At 42.2% G+C, this 26,174-nt stretch overlaps 3 protein-coding genes across 18 annotated transcripts in view; 1 reads left to right on the forward strand and 2 right to left on the reverse strand.

Moving 5' to 3' along the window:
* Window positions 1-5,986, reverse strand: part of NT5DC2 (5'-nucleotidase domain containing 2) — a gene marked incomplete at its 5' end in the record, with an annotated part of 28,206 nt that extends 22,220 nt beyond the window's left edge. The window contains one exon of the mRNA XM_082004777.1: window positions 5,704-5,986. Coding sequence (XP_081860903.1) covers window positions 5,704-5,986 — 283 coding nt within the window. The remainder of the gene's footprint in view (window positions 1-5,703) is intronic.
* A 782-nt stretch (window positions 5,987-6,768) lies between these two features.
* On the forward strand, window positions 6,769-8,706 carry UQCC5 (ubiquinol-cytochrome c reductase complex assembly factor 5; the record flags this gene model as incomplete). The annotated part of the gene is made up of 2 exons (XM_082004779.1): window positions 6,769-6,919; window positions 8,360-8,706. 2 exons carry the CDS (start codon window positions 6,769-6,771, stop codon window positions 8,425-8,427), a joined length of 219 nt encoding a protein of 72 aa, XP_081860905.1. The 3' UTR covers window positions 8,428-8,706.
* A 7,257-nt stretch (window positions 8,707-15,963) lies between these two features.
* The window catches only part of PBRM1 (polybromo 1), a gene marked incomplete at both ends in the record, with an annotated part of 60,277 nt that continues 50,066 nt past the window's right edge, over window positions 15,964-26,174 (reverse strand). For 7 of the 16 annotated variants that reach the window (XM_082004773.1, XM_082004772.1, XM_082004774.1 and 4 more), the window contains 4 exons: window positions 15,964-16,136; window positions 16,460-16,676; window positions 18,018-18,088; window positions 20,490-20,645. In XM_082004773.1, the coding sequence (XP_081860899.1) occupies window positions 15,964-16,136; window positions 16,460-16,676; window positions 18,018-18,088; window positions 20,490-20,645 (617 nt within the window). Of the gene's footprint in view, window positions 16,137-16,459; window positions 16,677-18,017; window positions 18,089-20,489; window positions 20,646-24,456; window positions 24,616-26,174 lie in introns of all 16 variants that reach the window. The other 9 variants (XM_082004767.1, XM_082004769.1, XM_082004768.1 and 6 more) reach the window with 3 other exon arrangements.

Here is a 26,174-nt window from a genome sequence, read left to right on the forward strand (position 1 = left end):
TCTTTTTTCTAAGTGTATGCTGGGATTTGCAGGGTGTTATGTTTCTTCTTCACAAGGAAAATGACACAACCTTAATCACATCATGGTGCAAATATGCAGTGCTTTTCTCTCATAATGGAAGCACTTTTTTTAGGAGAAATGCAACCCACTTGCTGCTACGATATCCCTACATAGAGGTCAAGCTCTTCCAACATTTACCATTTGCTAACAGATTTATAACAACACCTTATGATAGTGTGAGAGCAGCACAAAATCCCATTGCCCGAACCCCATCTTTCCTTTCACAGAAGGCATGAGACCCGTCTAGATTCAACAACATATGCCAGCTACAACTTTTACAAAAATACAATCAGGAAAAGCTAAGGGAGCAGTACGATTTTGTAACAAGGAAAGGGTAGTCAGATTCGCCACGCGCATGAAGCGAGTCTTATCTGTGATCAGAAGCATAAGCAGTAACTGTGCCACACAGTATGATTTATGAAGTATATTTAGACCCACTGGATGAAGTCATGCTCCTCCCTGCCAGCCTCAAATGTACAGAGCCTGTCTGCTGTTCTCTGACAACCTCCTGCCCAGCTCATTTTACCCCCCTCAGACATTTTGTCACTAACTTACACAGCACGTTCTCTCTTACTTCACAAGGGCCGAAAAGAGATGCATACGCTAGCCAAAACGCTTTTTCACCATTGCCTCACACATAACGTGTTCCCTACGCACACTTCCTGCAGCTCCGCACATCTCCTGGCTGTGTTTCCTATCGCACATCATCGTCACCAAACCAACCCGCAGCAGCTTGCTGACAGCTTGCTCTTTCCACGCCATCATCCTCCATCTTAAATTTACAGTAGTTTCAAAGTCACTGATCCCCTAAAGAGAAGAAGAAAGCTCTGGGTTTCAGTCCACAGACTCATGCTGCACGTTTGGCTTACTGTAAACGTCCACTTGCAGCATCATCCTCAATAGAGCGGTCGGTGTCAGTCTCCTCTTTACGCTCACACAGCGACTCTGCAGGTTCAAACTACTCCAGAGAAGAGACAGAAGCTGGGAGCATACGCAAGATCGGTTTCAATACAAGAGCCCAAATATGCCTGGGTTACCAAGAAGTTTGGGGTTTTGCTGGGCTTGCTTTTTTGTGTGTTTGTTTTTGATTGTTTTGTTTTTTAAGTTAATCACCTGGGTGGTTACAAATTCCGAGTGCTTAATCAAGTCCTGGGCTGCAGACTTGGGCACTGCTGCTCTGCTGACGTTGAGCACGTAAATCTGCCAGGGATCTTTGCCTCAGTTTGCGTGGCAATCATCAAGTCAAAACAAACAGACAACAGTCTCCAAAAGCCTAAGAAGATGCCATTTTTCAAGAACAATAGCTTTTGCTTTTCCTCTGCCAAGACACTGAAACAGATTGCTGGACAGATATGATAAATTACAGCAAGGGGAAAAAAAAAAACCCCAAACAAACATGTTTTGGTTATTTAAAAAGAATGATAATCCCAAGTACTCTTTTCTTCAGGGTCCTAACTGGAAAAGGGGACAATATCACAGTTAGTCACCGTCTACCCAACGCTTCACCCAGGAATTACGATCTAAGTGAGAACCAGCATGCGTACATCTGAGGACAGTGGGAAAAAACAGCTCTTGCAATAGATACAAACCCCTGGAATTTGCATACTTGCACAATTTGCTTCAGTTTGCAACTCTGACAGTTTTAAGGGAAGTGTCTAGATATCCATGGTACATGATGAAACTCAGCAACAAAGGCAGATCACAAGTAAGTGTGTTTGATCTCATGTGTTTTTTACACCCGGGTGTAAACGCAAGGCAAACACATAACATCGTCACGTTACTACCGTGAGGCCCTGAACAACTGCCTAAACGGAACTATCTTCATGACAGCACAAGTGCCTCTTCCCAGGCAATAACCCACATTGTTAGAAAGCAGTAACACTCAACCCCTGTTGTGACAGCAGAGATGGAAACAAAAGCAGGTAATTAACTGTGAGCAACAGTTAGAGACGCCAAGACACCATATGGCCCCTTCTGATGTGAAAAATGCTCCCATCAGGAGATGCCAAACATGTCCCATGCACTTCTGAGCTCCCGGGGGTAACCAGCAGCATCATGTAGGAAATGCGCCTTTTCTCTCAGCCTCAGATCCAGCATGTTAGTGAAGAATAATATATAAAAAAGGCAACTCACACTCAACTCTCACACCCGTTGTACTCCCAGAGGTCCAACACAGCAGACTTCTGTGCTAATTTCTTTGTAAGACTAGTGAGGAAACAAGCGATACCAAAAGGCAAATGGCCACCATCCTCCACGTTCTTCATGAATCAGAAAGTTCCCTTTGCTCACTCTGACTTGCTTTCTAAAGATAAACTGCCAGTTTTCCTCCCTTCCAAGTACATCTTTATCCTCTTGAAGTGTTGTTTTGTACCATTTCTTGCAAAGCACTCCAACCAGCTGAAGTAGGTGCCTCTACCAAGAGGGTAGGAAGAGGGAAATGTTACTTAAAAAAGGAGGAACCATGTTAAAAGAGTGATGAAAATCACTCTGAAGCACAGTCTTGAATTTATGCCATTATGCCTAAACATTTTGGGATTTCTTGCCAATGAAATCTACACAAACCAAAAGCAATATTAAAAAATACCGTTTCATTCCAAAATCACATTTTTTTATATACACAAAGGCACTAGTAAATTTGCTGCTGTAAGAGTTCTTCACAAGGGAAAACATTTAGCTTTAGGAAAGCAGAATTGGGAAGTTAACATAACTGGTCGCACTTCCAGATCTGGCTGCTAATTGTCGTTGCCAGTCCCAGCTCAATCCACAGATGCCACAACACATGAAACGTGAACACTCCCTAAGCGATTCGCAGGGCGTTTGTTATCATAGCACTAGACTTGTTTCCTGGTTTGGCAAAGAGTGAGGCTCTTCAATCTTTGTGCCTGCTTGAGATTAGCGACATAAGCGGAGTCAGAATGTGCTGGATTGCAAAAATCACCTCTGCACCACACCAAACTCATTTAACCACGTTTGTCATGTGGAGGTAAGAAGTTAACAGTTATTTTAAAGGTTCCTTATTGTAGCCACATTTACAAGTTTGAAAGATCTAGGAAAAGACATAGACACTTGCTTACAGCCAAATTCTCACTTGCTTTCCAGTTTCATTGAGTTTCAGGATCGGATGTTTCCTAGAGTGCAGGACTTCGGACATTGCTTACTGAGAGAGCATGTCAGCCTTCCCTGACACTTCAAATGCCATCAAACCGAATACAGCAAGTCTCAACACCATCCCTCTGACAAATGCAATTATACTTTTCCTTTTGGCACAGGAAAAAAGCACATGAAATGGAAGCAGTAATCTCAAATTTTTACAGGTAATGAAATTTAGTCTTAGAAGTTGAAGTTGCAAAAGGTAGAAGGGAATAAGGAAGAGAATCGCTTCTCTTGAGCCAACTCTAAGGGGAGATTTTACCTCAGCAGCACCTTTTGTGTAGCTACGTTGTGCTGTCATTTCTATCACCACACTCAAGCCTGGCAAAACACAGATGTGCATCTCTACAAAGTGGAGAACCTCCAATGCCTGGGCTCTGGCCACCAAGCCTGTACCACCACTGAGTTTTACTGCACAGAAGCTCTCGTCCTACACACCCTGCCCTGTCCAACTCGGTCAGCACTTACCACTGGTATCACCTCTGTGCAAAAATGCAACATTGCTCTATAAGTCAAGTCCTAAGTGAGAGCTTTCATTTATTACATGAAAACGTGTAATAAATTCTCCCGGCAGAGACCTCTCTCCAAAACCAGTAGCACTAACTGACAAAATAGGACAAAGGACTCCACAAAGGTAGAGTTTCAGATAAGGAGGTAGAAGGTGGGACCACAGGAGTCTTCTCAAACTCAATGCCGATAAGTATCGAGACATGACAATGTTTTTAAACCCATAACGCATCCACAGATGTGCACATTTTGCACAACTCAGTTTAGTCGTCAAAGCAACAATTTAAACCAACTTGGACTGACTCTGTTCATGCCTCTTCTGAACAAGACTTGAATAACCGCATAGTTTTGAAATTTTGGGTTGGGGAGCTATTCTTTAAACGAACAAGGGCCTTCTTATTTAACATGTCTAATAGTTACCTGAAGGCTTGTAAAGAGTTTGCTCTGTAACACATGGGCTACTTCATCTAACTTCATTTTGCATTTAGTCCTGCTGATTAGTTCCCCATCTCCAGTAATTACTGTTATCTCTTGCATTCCAACGAAGTGTAACTATGTGAATACAAACTTCACAATCACATAGTAAAGTGAGCATTTTCGCAAGACACCATGACACAGCCTATTAACATATCTGAATTTATGGTGTCAATACCACTACGGAAGAGAAAAAGTGCGTTTGAGGATATTAAGGTCCAAACACCATTACAAGTCTTGCAAGCTGGAATTTCTTTCAAGTGGTGGGGCGAAAACCACAGCTCAGTCTTGGAGCAGGGACTTAACACGAAGCTACTGTCCTCTGTCATCACCCCGTACTGCTTCAGCAGCTCCAGCAAAGGAGCTCACATCCTGCAAAAGCTGGAATGCAGCAGGCTGGGCACCCACAGATCAGCGGCCAATTTACATTTGCGCATCATAAAGGACTTTAGATTTTATGTCAAATCTTGTGTACTGGAAGCTGAGGGAGGAAGGAATGACAGAACTTGCCAATCTCAGAACAGCAAAACTGTTCTTCCAGATGCCTATGGCTGGCTACCTTCCTTCTCCAAGGCGTTAGATAAACAAAAGCTAATGGATTGCTGTTTAACACTATACACAAAGTCACACTTTCTAGCTCTCTCCCATCCTTATCTTCAGCATTCCAAGAATCAAGAAATCACCAGGAAAAAGTTACTCACCCTTATGCCATGAAAGCTATTCTTTCACATTTTCAGGAGAGTTTAATACAGTGGAGATCTGCCAAAAAGACCACAATCCTGTTTTACGCATGGACAGATCTGGTGAGTGGCATGAGTCTTCCAACTTAGCAAGATGTCAGTGTACCTGACGGAGCCAGGTAACTGCTTGGGCAGAGGAGCAAAAACACGCGTGCACGCACACATATGAGTAAAAGGTGTTTCGCATCTGTAACACAAACCGAGGAACGCAAAATTCAGGAGGCATCCTAGCAGCTGTAGCATCAGTCTTCTCCACGCTCGCCTTTGTGCCAGCAGCGAGTTATAAGTTGGACACTGGACTCCTCACCACATCAGTAAACATGACTGTCTATTTGTCCTACTCTAACCACCTTTCCGTATGGCCACCAATGGCAAGTTAGAGAAAAATGCAACAAGCCCTTCATTTAGACCATTCGCCATGACGATATCCACGTTAGGGGGCCAGCTGTGAAGGACCCCACATACTCCACATGTGCTGAAATGCCGAGCCCAGCCAAGGGATGTCGGCAGAGGGAAGCCCAGGATGGGGAGAGGAAGGTCAGGGCCAGATTTCAGTAGAAATAAAACCGCACCAGAGGACCCGTGCGATGGGGGAGTGCAGATGGCATTGCCAGGGAGGCGGCTTCTAGCCCCGGCAGCTGCACAGCGATGAGCACACACACAGCGCGGGGAGAGGCACCAAGCTGCAAAGGAGGGGGGAAGGAAGAAACAAACCCAAACAGCCCAAGCCCGGCAGGACGTGGCAGTCCCGGCGCCCGGAGGCGGCCCTTACCGTAGACCAGCTTTTTCATCTCGTGGTACCTGGCCCACAAGTAGGTCTTGGTGTCGGCTCCCTCGGCCGGGAGGGGCTGGCTGCCCGCGGTGGGGCCGGGCTCGGCGCCGCGCCGGGCTCTGCCGGGGGCCACCGGGTGGTGGTCCCTGGGCTGCCCGTGGCCGCCGTCCCCGGGGCACTGGCTGGCTTTGGGGCGGCAGCTCTGGCAGGAGACGGCCACGGCGAGGAGTCGGGGGGCCGCGCCGCTGCCCCTCCTCAGCACCGCCATGCCCAGCGCCGCCATGGTACCGCCGTACGCTGCAGCCTCGGGTAAGCCCGCGCGCGGCCGGAGCGGGCTGGCTGGCTCCCTCCGCTCCGCTGCCCGCCGCTCCGGCCCGCGGCGGCACCCGCCGGGCAGCCAATCCCCACTGCCCGGTGTGAGGGGGCCGGGCCGGGCCGGGCCGCGCCACACCTCGCCTCGCCGCGAGGGGGCCGGCAGGACCCGGGCGGACGCCGCTCGTCACGCTCCGACCCCTCGGGCGGGGGGCGGGGGCGGTCCCTCACTGCAGCACCGCCCTCACCCCGCTCCGCTGCCCCGTTCCGGCCAATCAGACGAGGCGAGCCGCCCCGGGCGGTGTCACGTGGGTATAGACCACGTCCTTCTGTTTGGCTGTTTCCAGGCCTTGGCAGCCCGCGCTGGAGGTGAGGGGCGCGCGGCACGGGGTCGCGAGCCAGGAGCTGCGCTGATTGGCTGCGCGTCTCCCGGGGGACCGGGAAGGAGGGGGCGGCGGCGGTGGTGGGGTGAGGGGCCGCCGCGGCTGCACGCCTGTCCGCTATGGCCGCGGGGGTGAGGCTGGGCCCTGGCGACCCGCTTCTTTCCTCCCGCCAGCGTAATGGGGGAAGACGGGGGACGGCGGCCCCGCGCCTGGGGCCCTCCCCAGCGGGCGTGGTAGGGCTTGGCCTCCCGGTCGCGGTTTGACCGCGAGGCAGTGGGGGCCGTGGTACGCCTCGTTCTGCCTCTCACACGGTTCCCCGTGTTTTCTTCTTTACACGTGAACTGCTGAAGGCGCCGATCCCGCCCCGGCCATGCTGGTGAACAAGAGAGTGAAGCGCCTCTTGCAGCTGGTGCCTGGGAAGCGGCGCTTCGGCGTTTACAGGTTCCTGCCCTTCTTCTTCCTCCTCGGGGGAGCGATGGAGTGGTTCATGATTAACGTCCGCATTGGCAAGGAGACCTTTTGTAAGTGAGGAGGAGGCGGAGGCGGCCCGGTCCCTGATGAGTCACCGCGGCACCCCCCTCCCGGCGGCCCCGGGACAGCCCCGGGTCTGATTCGGTACCGATCCGGTACCGAGCGCCGCAGCACCTGCGAGCGGCCACCGCAGCAGAGGCGGTTCCCCTTCGCAGCAAGTTAGCAAAGGTCTTAATGGTGGGGGTCCTCACGTGGAGGACCTTAAAGATAACCACCAGATTCTTCCTCCCTAGCAGAAGACACGGAGCGGGCTGAGGGGGGAAACACACAAAAACCATGATCCTGGCTTTAGAATACTAAATTAGACCTTTTTTTTTAACCTTGAAAAAGGCTCACCAGGGTTGTCAGAATTTAAATGTAGGTGTGGGTTCACCTGAAATATAACTTTCTTAATTGGGGAAAAGTACAAAAATTAGTCATGAGGACTTAGCTAATGGCATGTAGTTTCTCGAAATTAAAGCATTTAGTTTTAACGTGGCATTCTTCCCTTTAAGAAACCTTGCAAGAAATTTTTGTGTACTTTGGAAAAAGGATCAGTTCTACTCTATATTATATGAGAATATTCTCATTTTCATGGGAAATCTGCTTGAGTCTCCTGCAGAATAAAATGGCTTCATACAATTTCCATAGCTGACAAACTCGCTGCAAACAATTGCTTCTCATGCTCACTTCTGAAGGCTTGGGTTTGTTGTGGTTTTTCAGTTTAGTATTTCTGAGGCATACCTATATAGTAATAAAGTCAGGTTAGAAACTAAAGCACAGTATCTGTGTACCAGCTGTTCTATTTCAGCTCGAGCCTTATTTTCCTGAAAAGAAAAAAAAAGTGCTATGCCTAAATGATACTATACTACAGTAATAATAACTGTGCAATTTAGCCTTATTAGCTCCATAATCCATGCAAAGGGACAATGTCCAAGACCGATAACCTCTTTTTTTTTTTTTTTTTTTTTGGTCAGTGAGAGACTGTATTTGGTGATGGACATTTAGGGGTTATCAGGGTGAGAGGAGGCAGGAGGAACAGCTAGGAAGGCTATGAAGCTTATGAAAAACCTGAAATGCTGAAGCCATGCTGGCAGTCCTCAAGCGTTGACTTCGTGCCTATAATTTAATTTCCCTTTGGCTTTCAGCTAGTTTGGGTATTTGTATTTTTAATTACCCTCATGGGAAAATAGACAAGAAATTACTGTCACACTGGAAACTTAGTTTTCCTATAAAAACATTTCATCAGGACTGATGGGAAGAACTTTAGCCTGGATGGGAGAACATGAGCTATTTTTAAGTGGTAATAAAGATTTGTGTTGGCTTGAATGTTCAGTTGTCTGCAGAAGAAAATTGGATTGAAAAGTGTAAAAAGAGATGTCAGGCTTTCTACATTTAATACTATCTTGCACTTGGAAAACACTAATATAAAAAAAATCTTTTTCTGGCAGATGACGTTTACCGTAGGAAAAGGTCTGAAAGACAGTACGAGGCAAGGATGGAAGAAAAAGAATTTTAGCAGAAATGTTTCAAGGGGAAGGTCCTGAATGCTTCAAGTGTATTAATACCAAAGAAGCATTACTGCCATGTTGATGGCAGGAGATGATTTTATCTCTGCAAGATGAACTGTAATCCACAAGTTTGTGCAATACACTCTCAGATAGTTTTGGCAGTTTTAGTCTTCTTCCATCTACTTTGTATCTTTACTATTTTGTATTTAAGCCAAATACAATAGTGAAAAGTTCATTGTGTTTAGGCCTCTGCCACTTATTTAATGTGTGTTAATACTTTTAAATAAACTAAACTGAGTAAACAGAGTTTGGCTACCGCTTTTCTTCGCTTGGCGAGACACCATTCTTATGACAAAACCGATGGGAAAGAAATGTTACATATTGCATCCATAGAGTCTCAGCCCAACGGAAATAGTAATTTTTAGTTAGTTTCCTTTATACTGATAGAAACTGCTCTGGCATCTGATTTGTTTTTTTTCCCATGTGGCATAATTTTAACTAGATGAAAAGAGAACAGAGTTAGTGCTCAGTGTTTACTCAGGCCATACTTTTTGGAAAGTCATCCGTGGATTCAGGCTCCACTGCCTGCGAGTGCTGTAATACCCACTGTCTCTACTCTAACAATGAATTGAGCTGAGGGCTTTGGGGAAGAAAAAGTCTGATGTATTTACCTGGTAACAGGCACAAGTTTAGAGGCACATGCAATGGCAGTCCTAGCAAGCCTGAATTCTGCTTGCAGAATTTCCCCAAAAGAAGGAAAACAGAGCTAACCGCTATATCCTGGACAGCTTTTACTCCCTAACACAGTGACGCTACCTCTCAAGTGTGCCAGTGACTATGCATTAGGGTGACTGGTGCAGTAGAATCAGTAAGGATCGTATATTAATGCAATTGTTTTATTTCTGATGGTATATGTATATGCTGAGGGTTCCACAAAGCAGCCAATTCTTAAGTTCAGCCTAAAAACAAACCCAAGGGAGTTTGTATACTTAACATGCATTCCTGTGCTAACTCCTAACAGCTGTTTTCCACAGAAGTATGTTTTCATCAACTAAAGTGACAGTGTCTGTTTTGAGGATGTTACAGTGCAGGCGCTCACCTTGCAAGTGGAGGGTAACCACTGTACTTTGTGTTGTGTCTTCCAAGGACTTGATCTGGAGGACTAGTGCTACTTGTGTTTTCAGGAGATAAAAAAACCGACAGAGAATTAAAGATGTGACCATGCCACTGCATATTTTGACTGGAAAGCAAATGAATTACTTGTGGAAAATCTCTATTTCAGAAGTAATAAGAACCTAGATTCTGACTTTGGTCCCAAGGTAGAGCCCAAGTTCACTTACTCACGCACAAGCTTCTTTTTGCAGTCACAGATCATTCCACAGAAGTAAATCCTGACTGTAGCAATACCTTAAAGAATAAAGCATTACTAAAAAGCCAGATTTTGAGAATTGTTGAGCTTTAGCTCCATCTGCCTTTACTTCTTGAGCCTTCTGGAACCTCTCCTGCCAGCGCTTGGTTTCCATAGAGCAAGTAAGTTTTTCAGTACCTTTGTTTTTTTAAGAAAGCGCCCTAGTTAATTCTCAGTACTCGTGAGCCTGGTGTGAAAGTTTCATGTGGCTTCCCTTAGCACTCCTATAATAGTAGCAGACCGTTTCATAGACATCAGTGAGTCAAGGTCCAATTTTTCACTTATTTTGCAGCACTGTTTCCCATTTGCAGCTGAGAGGACCAGGCATGTCTGGAAGATACCTTAGGTGTCTCCAGCTAGGTAAATAGAAAGTGAGACAGGCTGCAGTTGCTCACAAGAAGTTTGGTGTCAGGGAGTTATGTGGCATTGCTCTGTGACCAGTGCAGGAATAAAATCCTTGTCCAAGTTGGTGTCATGCCATTTCATATACCATTAACACAGATTTGTTGGGACAGAAGATAAAACTTGACATTTAGCAATCTGAACTGTATTCTTGATTCCACAATGCATTTTGCTAGTGCTGGTCCTTCTGCATTCTTCAATTTTGCCAGTCTCTCACTAACGCTACAGGTAGGAGCAGCTGTAAGGGCCCGGTGCCCAGCCCATTCCAGTGCTGAGCACACTTAGGGATTTAGTATCAATTTTAATCTATGCCCAATCTTCAACAACCAAGGTCTTAATTTGGTTTCTCAGCTTTATCCCTGCCAACACCCAGTTCTGTGCTCTTTGCCTTCCCCATCTTCTTTCTGGCTCATGTTTCCCCATTTGCTTCCCATCCTCCAGCTTCCCCGTCCATCTGTCTGCTGTGGTAGTGGGCAACGGGGAGGACGTGAGGACTCTCCTTCGACTCGGAGCTCAGACCAGCACTGGGAACACACCGCTGCTTCCGTTACGCACTGTGGGAGCAAGCCAGGAACACGGCTTTCTTTTTAAGCACTGCTGAGCTTAAACCCTCCCAGTTCTGGGGTTGAGCACGTCCGTTCCTTCTTCAGGGAGTTCATCTGGTGTCAGCCCAGAACACAGCTCAGCATCTACAAATATTCACTTTGCAGCCACTGCAGCAGGACATTCTGAAAATTAGCAAAGCATTTCTACTGAAAGCTTTCCAAGTTGTAAAAGTCAGGTCAATATAGATATCGAGCATGGAAAATTTCAACTCGGTAAAACAGCAGCGGTAAATAGTCATCTGCGAACAAACAGTGATTCTTACTTATAAGCAATGCTGCTCACCACTCCAGCATTAGAGAGGGGACAATTTCACCACTGTAGAAAGAACAGATCTGCTCAATGCTTGTTTCCCTGCTGCTGTGCACCCAAGATACTGCCTGCTGAAAGACCTGTGGCAAGCCAGGAAAGTACTGAAAAGAAGTTCTGGTAAAGAAAGAGTGTATGTGCCCAGCCTGCACTCCTCCCTGGCACAGGGGCACAACAGAATTTTTTCCCAGCTTTTCAGGAGTAGAAAAAGGAAAAAACAGTAATCTGTTACGTATTGGTGAATTCTTCCCTGGAGCAAAACTCCTCCTGTCTTCAGTGGAGGCAAGCTTTCACTTTGGACTTCATACACAGATGCAATACTGTACCTGCACTCTGGTTACGGCCAACCCCAGGTGCTTCCAAGAAAGGTGCAAAACCCTGCAACAGGCACTGGTGGGATGACTGGTCCCGAGGAATTTCCTTAAGTTACCACTGGATGTTGGTGCTTGGCACAAAGCGTGAGAATTAATTATAGTCCTCCCAAAAATCATCCAATGGAAACTGAATTTGGGCACTCCCTGTGGAGACAGCTGCACAGGCTTCATGAAGGACTGACCATCTTTCACCATTTTTGTCTGAGGCTTTTGTCATGCTTAGATTAACCTGAGCTGAGCCACACTGGTCAGTGGTGCTGCTGTGTAATTAAGTGGATTCTCCCTCATTTATTTTCATGTCTCTCCTGCTGCCTCCTTTAACAGATGCATGGCCAGACTTCTGCACTAGATTTTTGATCCTCTTGGCGCAGGAAGGACCAACCGTAGGAGACCACCGTGTTTCTGAGGCCTGGCAGGGACTGAAAATCTCTTTATTCAGGATCACCAGATCTTACTGCACTGCAGCAGCTGTCCTTTTATGTCTTTGTATGATGGTCAAATTAGACTTGCTGGAAAATGCAGTAAGCAAAAAGAATAGAAGAATTATTTTATTACTCAGAAAATTTCACATATATCAATGAATCAGATTCCATTTCTTACTTGATGTTTGAAGTACCCAGCCCTTTTGAAGTACCGCTCCAACTTAGTGCATTTGCAGTCGAGACGGGGCTACGTACATCAACGGATGGTCTTTGGTCTCTCAAACTGAGCAAACAAGATGTAGAGGATGATTAGAATTAGACTCCTCTGTGCAACTGCACCATCAAATTTTAGAAAGATGGAAGTTCTGTAAAACTGGCAACATGTGCGAGAGGGAGCATTTATCCCCCAGGTCCAAGACATGAACGCATGTTAATTAAATACAACTCTATCTGTTCTGGTTGTTTAAATAGTTCTTCGTAAATTGTACATCAGAGGCACCTTGAGATTCAAGAGGTTGCTATCACTTGATTTTTTTTGTCGTTTGTGGTATTAAAGAAAACTTCTATTTAGGTTTTTAATTTTATTGTGTAAAAGATGCTTTTTTCCCATATTACTGTTCTAATTTCCTTTATTATACAGCTATATAAAAGACAGTCCTGAACCAGGTTAACTTCCAGTATGAAATTAAGGCTTGCTGTTTATTTTCAAAGCAATTAATGTGGGGGCAAACTGGGCCTGACTGAATCTTATCATCTCCACTCAGCTTGTTCCCAATGAGTCACATATTACTCAAGGTTTACTGTTCATGCTCCTTATGGCTCAATTTTCAAGCATATTTTTCAGCATCATTGTTCTTATCACCTACCAGGCACACCTTGCAATACACAGGATAATATAAAAAGGATTCTTTACCCACACGCAAGCATGCATGTACCAAGGACTTGATAAAATCTGGATCAGCAACAGCCAGAATTACTTGAAATAAGATCCTAACAAAATTCTTGATGGGACACTCAAACTTGGTTAATCCAAAACACTTTGCAAACTATTTTTATTCAAATTAAAAAGACTCAGGTAAACAAAGTGATGGTACATACATGTTGTAAACCTGGTTAGCAGCTTAACCTTCCGGAGTACAAGATCTAATGAAAAGCCAAGCATGGATTAACCAGGTCCAAAAACATACGCTGAAAAAAAAAAGTCACCAACATCAACGCTTTGAATTTTTACACAAACAGTAAATTTTCTCAAGTAAGGGAAGGACTGTGGAAGAGAACGAATAATTATTAGTCATCTCCAACTGGTTTATGAAAATACCAGTCCTAGATTAATCTATTTTCCACTCTTACAGAAACCAACCATTTCCCATACATACTTTTATTTTAATATGAAAGTTTTGTTTACGCCAGTACAATGAACGGCAGTGGAAAACAAATGAGGGGTTCAAACACCCACGAGGAGAGAGAAAGACAGACAGACATGTCTTTTTTTTTTTTTTTTTTTTTTTTTAAACCAGAGTCAGAAAACAGTTTCTTTTGCTGGTTTTGAATTCTAGACTGTAGCCATTATATCCTAAATTTTACTGCAATCGACTGAAATGCCTCCACTAAACAGAGACATGATTTTGAAATAAATAAACAAAGCTTAAAATAATTGATTAGGGCCAGCCCAGTGGCTTAGTGGTAGTGCTCTGCACTGCCTTGCGGGAGGACCCAGGTTTCATTCACACTTCCAATCTCTTGCTCCTGGGCCGGAAAGAGCAGTGAAAATAGGGCTTCAGCTGCTCGGGCAGGAGAGAGCCAGTGCTGCAAGTCTGCTCATCACTGACCTTCAGATAAATTAAATATCTGAGTTATACAGGCTCCAAAGAGAGTCCCATCCAGTCCTCGAAAGAAAATAAATAAAACAATAACTTAACTAAAATCCATTCCAGGTTCTTTGGTGTATTTTTTGTTAATGCCAAGAAGGAGAAGAATCTGGTGGTGTATTAGTACAATCCATGATAGTTCCAAATACTCAAAAACTAGGATTTGCTGCCTGATCCGCTTCAATGTCCCGTCTTTGTAGCTAAAAATTGCAAAGCCTATGGTAATTTAAATGCATTTTAAGATGATACTGTATATATGGGGGTGGTCTAAGACTATTCAATTTCTACTTTATTAAATAAACTTGATCATTTACAAAGGCCAATAAAGAATTTCTGTACCACAGGTGTGCTACTTGTAAAGTTTAAAATGTAACTTCCCTATATGTTGCTTAGCTCCATTTTCTTCATATCCATTGCACATCTGACCTAGACTGTCCTTAAGTGCCTATTTGTAATTACATGGTTTTCTGAACAATGACTGGAGGATTGCAATAGGAGAGGGAGAGGAATTAGCCAGTAAAACTAAATAACAATTTATACTTGCATGTCACTTCCCTGATCAGTATTAATTACATCAGCAAAACAGAACCCAAGATATCCAGTATTTGAAGAAAAGCATTTAACCTTCTGCTAAATGTACTCAAATAAAAATGTTCTGTACTATTTAGATTTTAAAAAACATTTCCACATGATGAACATCTCTAGCAGTAAGATGAAAGTGTATCGTAAATCAGTTCTTTTGGACCGAGTTGCAGTGACCATGTTCCTGCCAACATTTTTTTCAAATTAATATTGCTTTCCCAGTTACTTAACGCAAACTAAAATAATTTTTTTTCTAAAATTAAGTACATGAAAGGATTTACCTTTAACCAAATAGCTTTGCAGTCCAAAAGGTTGGTTAGTTATGAGGACAGGTAAGTCTTTAGCAGAAGGCAGTCACAACCTTGAAATTTGGCAAGAAGAGTCCATACCTACTTTACTTTGCTTAAAAAAAAAAAAAAAAAAAAACAAACCCGAAATCCTCTGAAGGCTGCAATGCAAGTACTCTATTTCTCCATCGTACTAGGTATGCTGAACTTACACATACCATACAGTAGTATTTTACCTTAAAGTTAATTTCAGTGTCAAATTTCTCAAATTTTGCATTGCAAAACTTTCATTAAGGTGAATCAATATACTTAAAGAGGGCATACACAAATGTCTTACAGTGCCCAATCGTTAACAGAGTATGTGTGAATTTAAACACATCACATTACTTCACTAACAAAACAACTCAACTTTCCTTTTCCTCTAACTTACCTTCCAAGACCTGAACTGGTTCGAAGTTCTGCATGCCTCTCCCACACGCAGACAGAATTGCTTAGGGACGAAGCTTCCCCTTGCCACTGCTCGGTGTTAGGGACATCACAGAACCCCCAAAACAGGTCATGGCAGATGAAACATTTCACCTTCTAAGGGCATGCCAGCACATGTATTCTGTTACTGATTTAGGATCACAATGGCCTTGGCTACACAATGGCTACAACTGGACAGGACTGGACAACATTAGTGGTCAACACACCCTTGTCCCGTCCACACTAGCACTTCCATGATTGCTGTGGCCCACTCAGCTGCCTTGGTATTCACTTGAAATGTCATTTTTATCTAAAGTCAATGCACGTCTTACCTTTAGCTTCTTTTAAGAGATCCTCCCTGTTCACATCCAAGTGAGATTCCTGCTGGAAGTGGCTAGCACACACAAGCACATGTACACACATTCTTCTAAGATGTAAACTATGACTAATTTCACATTCCATTGTACCAATCTGTAAATACTTTGTTTTCTTTTTTCTTCTTTTATATAAAAACAATGGCATCAGATTCTCAGCAATAAAGTATAAGAAAGATGAATCCTTGACTACACTTAACCAATTATGAAATCGCCTTTCAAACAAAGGAAACATATGCAAAAATCCGTGTATTTGATAAAGTCAACTTAATATAACAAAAAGTGAAATATGCTTATTAAAAGTGTCCTTATATAAAAATGGTCTTGCAATGTACAGTAAAATGCAATACAAATTATTGTTGGTTATCTCTCCCCACCCAGTAACTAAAACAGCTATTGTTCCACAAAACTCCTTATATGCCAGTATCAAAGAAAGAAGCAATTATGCGACTAAACATTTTCTATGTTGTACGCCTGACGGATATTAAGGGTGTCTCGTAGCATCAAGTCTCGCAGACGCCATAATGCATCGGCCATTGTGGTATGAGCCCCTTTACTTTTCAACCAGTGTGAAGGGAGTCGGCTCTCTTGTTCTTTTGATAAGTGGACATCTCGTCTTCGTGCTGGAAGGTCAAGAAATGGTCCAGTTATCTACTGCCTTTCATATTCACAGTTCTTCTAGGAAAAAGGGAATGTAACTCTACAGTATAACTTTTATTTAAGCCCATATAATTGATTCTTAGATTTATACAACATTGATGGAATTAGCCTGCTGATAACATATATATTCCCAGTCTGTTGATTTTTTAACAATTACTTCCATGTGCACATTTTATAAAGTAAGCAGCAGATTTATTTAGCATTTTCCATAAAAGCAAGAAAATATTAATGGTTACAAAGAGTGTGTTCTGTCTGGAAACTTCCCACTCTGTATCAAAAGCCTTACCTGCAAGGGTCTGGTCCCACTTGCTGATACTATTTGATTCAGCACTAAGCCCCTCAATATATTTCAGATAGGCTTCAGAATGAAGAAGCCTCTGTGTCTTTGGTGGAGGGGAGACGAACATGGGAGTTGTGGGCTGCTGCATAACTGGCTGACTTGCTGGGCTCTGGCCGGGATATGGAGGGGGTGCCTGCTGTCCCGGCGGGCCAAGGATTCCTATCTGCAATGACAAAGTGATGGAGAGATCACATTTGGGGGAACTGCAGGGAAGCCACTTCACATCAGTGCATCAGGTCATGCTCAACCAATGGAGCTTCAAAACAGGTTATGAGCAAAGGCATAAGGAAATTTCCCTTGAAGACACCTACTTCAGCCAGGGCTATCTGTTGGGGTCACCAAGATGCACAGAGGGAGGAAGTGTAACTGAACCATATTCATATTTAACAGACAACATTGCTCATATTTCTAAACTATGTAAACATATTCTGATTATTTATCACCACTCCTCCTCTCTCCTATTACCCTTAATTACTCCTTTTGCCTCCTTTTTATTTCATGTTTTCCCTAATAACATCATAAACTGTGTGGTCAGTGAAGTGCAGGGTTTAATCTCTAAAACATCTAATCCAAATTGACCCTGATCCTTGGACAACTGGGATACTTCCACAGAATAAATGCTAATTGTTGTCAGGCAAAAATTGCAGGCACACAAATAAATCAGTCACACAGAAGAATTCCAACCATTGTGACTGAGTAGCAGTACTGAGAATTCTTAGCACAGATATCCTGTGGTCTGGTATAACTCAATGTCACAACATACACAATTTACTACTTTCTTGCTCAACTTCTGGTTTTCTTTACGCCCTCTAGCCAAAATCACATTTCTCTTTATGATGCAAAATTTAGTCAATAAAATTGTAAATGTGCTGAACACTTCATCTGTATTAATCACTGAGAAGAAACATCTGATCATCACTGTTATCCAAACTCACAAATTCTGAACTGCCAGTGAACATCTGCTTTGTCAGTTTGTGAAATATGGGAGCAAACACTCATCAATGGCTGAGAAAGTGGACAGCATCCTCTCTGCATCACCAAAGCACGCAAAACCTAAATTACCATCAGTTTAACAGTGTGCCGAAATGACTCATCGTAGTTTACTAGAAGGAAAAGAGAAGAAAGAAGACAAAAAGACAAAAGAAAAAGAAAAAAGAAGAAAAAAGGAAAAAGGAAAAAAGAAGAAAAAAGAAAAAAGGAAAAAAGGAAAAAGGAAAAAGAAAAAATAAGAAGAAAAAAAGAAGAAAAAAGAAAAAAGAAGAAAAAAGAAAAAGCACTGTCTTGCTTACACTGCAGAAGTTACCCACTGGACAGAATCTAGTCAGTCTAATAACAATTCAACCAAGTAAGATATTAACTGGTTCCAAATACATCAATGTACATTTGGTTTATGTCCTCCCTGGGAAAGGCTATGTGCATCCCTACACGTCTTAAGCGAGATGTTGGTCGAACACCAATTCAGAGCCTTAGAGCTAGCCTCATAAATAATGCAAAGATTACTCACCTGCTGGCCAAAAGGACTTGCTCCAGGTGCTGGAGTGCCTACCATGGGGGACACATTTTGGCCTATAACACCTATATTCCAAAATATAAAAAAAATTAGTCTTATTTCAGAGAAGTGACAAATACCTCTTTGGTCTTCCATAGTAAAAAACCTTATACTTCGATATCATTGCTCACAGTTATTTTAAGCAGATGTATGGCATTTAAATATCCCCCTCTCCCCCAATTAAAAAAAAACCTAAACACTTTAGAAGTTTCTGAATTTAAAAAAAAAGCCAACATGACAACTACTAAACATTGGTATGTGGCCTGTTGAATTAATTTAAGAAATGCAAAGTGAATAATTTTTTGTTTTCAGGTTTTTTTCACGTTGCTTAGTGATTGCTTGACTAAATCTTTCTGCTTATAATACATGCTTTTGGCTTGACAGGATCTTCCTGGAATCCTTTAAGAAAGGAAATGCTGATTTGCTTTAGCAACATTGAACATTTCCTTGTGTTCAGTTTTATAAAATTCATTCACAGCAGGAGGATATCCAAGCCATTGCAAAAATTCTGTTAAATCTCACTAATATAAAATTCAACTTGCAGGTTTAGCTTAAATAGTCCTATATATGATACCAATGAACACTTGAAATAAAAAAAAAAAAAAAGTTTGTTTTTCCTTAAGCATATTGAGGCTTTTCCCTATTGCACCGAGTACAGCAGATAACACCCATGTCTCTTACATATAAAAATTTACAAATCTAAATAAGAATCATGCAGTTCCTCTGTTTTACATACAGGTGCTTTGGTCTGAAAAAATGAAAGTTATGCCTGATGCTGCTTTTCGTTCTGTTTATGCCACTTCACATATCCATTCATTGGAAAAGCTGCAAACTATGCTCTTCGTGAGGGTTTAATTTGCACGCAGATTTCTGTATCAGTGATCAAAAGATGTGCCACTGCGTTTTGCACACTAAAGCACATTTCAAATGCATTTTCCATTTGATGACAGCTCCCATTCTAAATGCATCTGTACTAACAGCACATCAGGAGTTGGAAAAAACACTGATAATACAAGTTGTGGAATATGGCACGGATTTTTTTTTTTGGTACAAAGCGAAGAGGTCTGGAGGAAGGCACCCTCACCTTTCTGGCATCAGAGCATGGCTTCACCCTTAGCCCACCCAGCCCGATTTAGCACCACTTTCAGGTGTGGTCCTCCATTCCCAGGCATCATTTTTTCCCTAATCCATATCCTCTCGGTTTAAATACCACACACAGAGTCCACTTTTCCAGTGGGAAAAACTCTTCAAAGAAATGCATTGTCCTGGATTCACCTCCCAAACATTTGTAAGTTTGCTGATGTGCGCTGAAAGTCACCGCCTTGGTGAGTCGGAGACAGGCTCATAGACACACAGCTGTTTTCCTACTCCCTCTATGTGACATTATGGTGAACCTTACGCACCAGCGAAGCTGCAAGCTGCAAACCTGATACTGATGGATTTAAAAAAAAAAAAAAAAGAAAAAAAGAGCAAACAAAAAAACCCAAAACAACTTACACACAGATAAAGTCTTAACAGAGCTTCTGATAAACACCGTTGCAAGTGGGGTAGAGGGAGGCAAACAAGACCACTTTTGTCCACAGCTTAACTGCTGAATATATGGGATGCACTTCTTTTAAATAGGCACATAAGTTATCAGAGGTAAAAGCTGAAAGAATCGGCAGAAAACAGGATGAGGGGGCAGATGAACGTTTTTCCCCATAACATGGACATGCTAATGGCATTAACACTGGAAAAATGTTTATGGTTCATTCAGCCTCACTTTTTGTCAAGAATGTGGCAAAAAAATAGCAAACGTGTAGTAGATACACTCTCAAAAAGAAATTCAAATTTGGCCACGATTGTATACTGAGTTCACTTTATCCCCAAATGTTTCCAGTTACTGTTCTGTCAAGAAGGTTTAATCTGAACACTGTTTTATAATAACATGTCAGTGCCCCAATGGCCAAGGGGTCTTGCATGACCAGGTTCATTTAAGTGCAGTCTAACTACTGATAAACATTAACATACTGAAAAAGAGTTCAGTAAGGAAGGAGTGCAATAAATTTCATTTATAAGCCCACTTTAAATAAGAAAAAGAGGAGTGGAAGGATGCTGTTGAAATCACGTTGAAGTATGAATAGGCTGATTTCAGCTTTTCAGACCTCTGATAAACTCAAGCACAACTGTCAGGTTTTTTGGCTGGAGCAGCATCACGTTTCCCCAGTAACCTTTCCGTGCTGGCTTACTGGACTTGCTGTTCTGTCAACATTTTGCATATCCCTCACATATTCAGCAGTGCATTGTGTGCGCTGCAGCTAAACAAACCTGCAATGTTCAGAAACAAAAGCTATGACCAAAACAAGCTGCAGATAATTTCTGTAACAACTGGTTAAACGGCAAGTACACGAAAATGAAATAAGGAGCGAATGAGGATGACATTCTTACCGGGTGGTGGGATGCCTGGGATGCCTGGCATACCTGGCGGAAGTTGGTGGGGTGGGGGCACCCCTGGGTGAAGTGGCTGCATGCTGCCCATGCTAACAATGCCATCAACTGGGCCCTGCAAAGGTGGCAGCACCGGTGGATAGCCACTTATCATGCCTTGAAGGACACAACAAATTTCAAACATGCATCAATAACATGCAATATGATCTACACAGTAAGACATGCACTATCCACAGAAAAAAAAAAAGCACCTTTAGTACAGCAAGACGATACTATAATTAGTATCTTGCAAAAATGAACAAAAATTTAAAATAAAAAAAGTTGTAAATAGGAAACACTATACTTTTGATGAATTAGTATTTAGTGTATTTGTATGTTTCTCCTGGGGCAATAAATGTTGAATATTCAGATATGTTAACAAAAGGAATAAATTCAGCCACAATTAAATGTTACTAATGCAAGCAATTTTAATACAGCTTAAAGCTCTGCCATCTGCATACAGATTACAAACACAACACTAACTACACAAGCTCCACATACAGCCCTGCTTTGTGGGCTACCTCGGAGACTGAACTCGACTGGAACAAAAATAAAAAACTATATATTTTTCTGCAGTGCATATGCCAAAATTAATACACAGAAGCCCTACAACATTTGCATACTTAAAACCAACAGCAGTGACATGGGTATTTTTTATTAAAACATCTCCAGTATAAACTATGGAAGCAACTCAAATTTTAAACCTAACAGTACTGGATGTGCTGGGCTGCAGTGACTCATGGCACTAGACCGAAGTAAAAGGACTTACAAGGAGCACCTGCAGTCCCTCACAGAATTTCACTGACAATGTTTTCAAGGTGTCTTTATAGGAAAATCACGACGAAGACAGTATTGTGCTGCTGCTCAAAACTTTAATTTTCTGCATGTGAAGGAAGACAATTTAGAGCTTATTGTGGTTTTGGCTCAGGTTTGTTACTACCCATGAGGTGAACCTACACAATATAACTGCACTGTGTTTATTAGGTCCTGGAACATAACTTGCTTGTCCCTCACCTGTTTTCTAGGCTTTTTAATTTAAACAGATGCATTGTCTGGTAACCAAGGGAAGATGTTGGAAAGACAAGACAGAGGACAGAAGCAGGTCTAGAGAGATGAGGTAAGCCTAGAAATGCAAAATTGCTGGGGTTTCTGTAGTCTGTTCCAAGAAACCACCTCCTGAGTCTTTGCCACACTCCCAGTAACTCAGAGAAGAAACTTTCAGAACAGGGATTTTCTGGAATAAGACTGGCCAAAAACTCACAGCAGCTCCAACTGAAAATAAAGCTGTCACGAGCTCAGGATCGAAACAGATCAAGCAGCTCCAAAATACAAGCTAAACTTGGCACTTCCTCAGGAAGAGTTACAAAGTTGAGAAACCTGAAATTCCAAAAACTTTACATGGAGCAAACAACAAGAAAATACAGAACTGATCTCCCTCAAACCTTCATTTTCCACAGAACACCTAGAATGACAAAAGTAGCTCTAAGGTATTTATTTCAAATATCTGGAAGCTCATCTGTACCTCTTTATTAACACAGTGAAAGCCGTATTTCTAATGGAAAAAGTAAAAGAAGAAAAACAACAAAAGCATTCCTACAAATAAAGGGCTTTCACTGTAGCTACTGCCTTGTACTTCCAGTGCATCCCAAGCTGCAATCACATCTTCAATGCATTTACATACATACCTGAAGCTTTAAAACAAATAAACCAAAAAACCTCCAATGAAACAACCCCATATTTATCAGTCATGAAAGCTCATTTCTACATTTCCAAATGAAATACTCAACAACTGGCTGTATTAAAGTTGTCATCAAATCTCCATGAGAAATCAGTTCTTGTAGCTCATCAAAAGGTTATAAAAGCAGCCACTTTCATACCCCATGTATGAGCCACCACTTTGATTTTAAACTAGTAAACGTGGGCAAACTACCTCCAGCTCCCACAGCTGTGATTTATGAGATCTTTCAAATTACTTGTTCTCCCATTTTTTACTGTAGCAATGTAAGATTAAATAACTTTTGTAATGCCTAAATTTACAAGAAACTAGAGTGCTGCGCATCAAGAGAAATGCGTCTCAGAAGGTATCCAGATTTCTTGGACCCGTGGGCCATAAAGAAGTTCTATGAACTTCTGCGATGGAGAAGTTGTCTGAACCAGAGAAAAGCAATCAAATGATGGAGGAAGATGTGACAGAGGTCTCAACAGAATAAGATACTTCTAAGTAAGACTTTTGGAAACTAAAAGATGAAAGAGTCTGTTTTTCAAATGGGCCACAAAAATAGAAAGAGTTTAAAAAGATCCACTTGATCATCCACTTTAAGGAAGTATTTCACAATGCCGAAGTGAAGAGACTTGAATGACTAACCACTTGAATAAGATGGTGGTCTTAAATATATGTTTGCTTTTGAGGAGGCTGCCGCAGGAAGTCAGTCAGCATGTGTAGTTTGCAGAATGCGCATTTTTTGAAAAGTTTTAAGAAAGTGTTAGTAATAAATATTACTGCCCACCAACACCTACCTCCAAAAAACTGGAAAAGTGACTCAATGCCAAAAAAACGAGAACCAAACCAAGAAAACACAACCACAAGAGGATGGCATTTCTACATATTCTAGATTGAAGTAGTTTACTCACAAAAAAGATCAGCACTGGAGGACTCGTTTGTGGTTTGGAATTTTTTTTTTTCTTCTTAATATATGCACAGATAAGTGTACACATACACACAAACACACACCAACTGCAAACAGTTCAGAGGAAAATTATCAAGAACAAAGTGAAAAAAATAAAAGAATAATGCAAGTCAGCATAAATAAATGCTTTGTAATCCGGAGACCATGAATCAAATAAGGAATGTGTGCCTTCAGTTTAAACATCCATGCAGCCCATTTACTGAAAAGGGATTTAGAGACCATGATGAAAAATGCTTCAGGCTGTCAGCTGTAAATATGGCCACAGCCTGCGAGACGGGAAAGAAAAAGAAAAATGACAAAAGAATAAATGGAATAACTGGAATGCCATAAGGGAAAGTTAAAAAAAAAAAACCAAAACTCAAAACAAAAACCTCCAAATACTCATTTTTACCTACTTGGCACTATTTTGACCTTCACTGAAGCAATCTAATTATTTTAATTGGAAATGGGGGAAGCAAAACAACCTCTCAGGTCATACCTAATTAATTTTCTCACCGATGTATGTCTGATTCCCATACAAGAATCTCTAGTGGACTACATTGTCTTCAGATCTTCCAATCCTGAAAATACTTATTCCAAGCATACTCCCTATGAACTCAAGTCGGATTATGACTGCTAATGAGCACAACACCCAGCAACAGGGACCTCGTGGAACAGTTCTCCAAGCTGAGTTTTATTCTGAAAATCACCTGACAAAACCAGCAATGTTGGCATTTCGCATTCGTTTCTGCAATGGCTGTAGATCCTAGTCTGCTCTGCTTACCAGCGTCTAATCAGCAACTCTGTAAAGCTTTTGCTTGGGTCTAAAATCTGGTTTGGACTCTGTTTGCCTCTCACCTTCCTCAGAATAAAAAAAAAAAAAAATTTGCCTCCTATTTTACCACTTCCACTGACGCTGCATGCACTAGGAGAGAATTTAGCTCACTCCCCTCCTGCCGTAGCAGGGCTAAATATGAACTCTGCAAAGCAGCGTGAATAAACACGACTGCACACAAACAGAACAGGACCACCGCACAAAGAGAACCCTTTTTCCCTGCATTTCCAATAGGCTACTCACTACTGTAGCAACTAATGTGGGACCACCAGGCTACCGCTGCAGTTACGTATACTCATTATGAAGAAAGACTGAAGAGGTTGAGCTTTTTCTTCCGTAAGAACAAAGTGACCCAAGAGAGTGTTCAGAGTTATGAAGGGGGTTGATAGTGGATGAGGAAAAAATGGTCATAGCTCCTACGTTTTACCTGCAACGGGTGTCAACTGCTGATTGAGCATTCCCATTGGTGTTGGTGGCGGCACCACCCCCATAAGAGCCCCGACAGGAGTGCCTGCCCGGGGGGAGGAATTCTGCTGCTGTGCTGCTCGCTCTCTCTCCTGCTGCTCAGCAACTTTAGCTGCCCGCTCTGTAAAAGTATTTTAGATTTTCAGTTCTGTTTTGTAACCCAGAATTTCAAAATATTATCTGTTCATTAAAAAGGACTAGTCAAACACTGGCATAGTTTAGTCAAATATAAAGTAGAACAGATGAATCTTTTTATACAGCATAAGATTTGATTTCATGTGGCGCTAAGACTTTTAGAGAACCTTTCATGAAAAATATTCCACAAAGTTTTATCTTTTTCTAAAAAAATAAAAAATAAATAATAAAATAAAAATTTAAAAAGTCAAAGAACAAATTGGATAATAACACCAGTGTTACCAACATGAAGCAGCAGTCCAGCACTAGGCTCGGTCTGCACTAAGAAAACACGGCAAAATGTTCCCTCTTTTGACACCACGAACTCAGCTAAACCAGTTATAGCCGAGGCCAGCAGCTCTCACATAGACCCGCTACCAACTGCTGCGGGAATTTTTAAGCACCGTGTCTATCAGACATGCCCTAAAGCAAGATGCAGTAGCAGATAGCAGTGCCAGCCGGTGGCCCATTTATTCTTGGGCTCCCCATATATTTTACTACTGATGCAGCTGAAAAGTGTTGGCAAAGTTGGGAAGCATTTGCAAAGTTTCCCTAGTGTAGATAGGTCCTTCGCATTTGGAACATAACAAGCAGCAGTTTGATGAACCAAAAAAATTTTTCTCTGCCTCTTTCTGTCATTTTCCCCATTTTGGTCCCCTTTGAGTTTTGGTTTTTGTTTTGTTTTTTTGTTTTGCTGAAGATGTCTAACTCACATTGTGCTGCTCACTGGAGGTCATGTGTGTCCTTTGTACGATGAATCTGGTCATTATCTCAATCAAGTTTCTCACTGTGACTGCAAGAACAAAAGATCTACTGCAGGGGAATCTGACCAGAGGACAATTTTATATTAAGGGAAGGGCAAAGGGTCATGGGAAGAAGAAAGAAAATTTAAAAAAAACCAACACCCAAAACAACAACAAAAAAAACCAAAAAAAAAACCCCAACAACAAAGAAAACCCCAAGCAAACAAAAAAAAGGAGATATACCGAATGCCCACTCAAGGTGCTTTGGGGGCATGCAAGTTGCTGATTTGTTTACTCTGAACATTGTATCTGACTGACGCAATGAGGAACAACAAAGAATAATGAATGCAGCATACATCTCCAGCAAATTTTAATAACAGTGAATGCAGGGCTAGAAGTTCTCTTGCAGTGGTGAAAGATGAAAACTGCCACTAAAACAGTAATCAAGGTCCTCTGTCAAACAAAGGCTATGAAGAAGTTCATCAAGGAGATTAAGTTATGCATCGTGCCAACGTTACTCGTTTTCTCTAGTACATGAGTTCAAACGTCTGTCATTCCTCTCCTGTAGGACCTGTTTGTTGAGCTGCTAGCACTACTTCCATACACTGAAAGACCAGTTTCATTTCCAAAGGCATTTTCTTCCTTCTCTTCACTTCTGTCATTTCAGGAAGAGATGATGACGCACAGAAACTCCTAAATTTACTACAGGCAACTCATATGTGATTGAGCACAAAATAAACAAGACATTTAAAGGTAGATCCTG

Source organism: Phaethon aethereus (genome assembly GCF_964289735.1).
Source record: "Phaethon aethereus genome assembly, chromosome: 11".
In the NCBI taxonomy this organism is placed as follows: Eukaryota; Metazoa; Chordata; class Aves; order Phaethontiformes; family Phaethontidae; genus Phaethon; species Phaethon aethereus.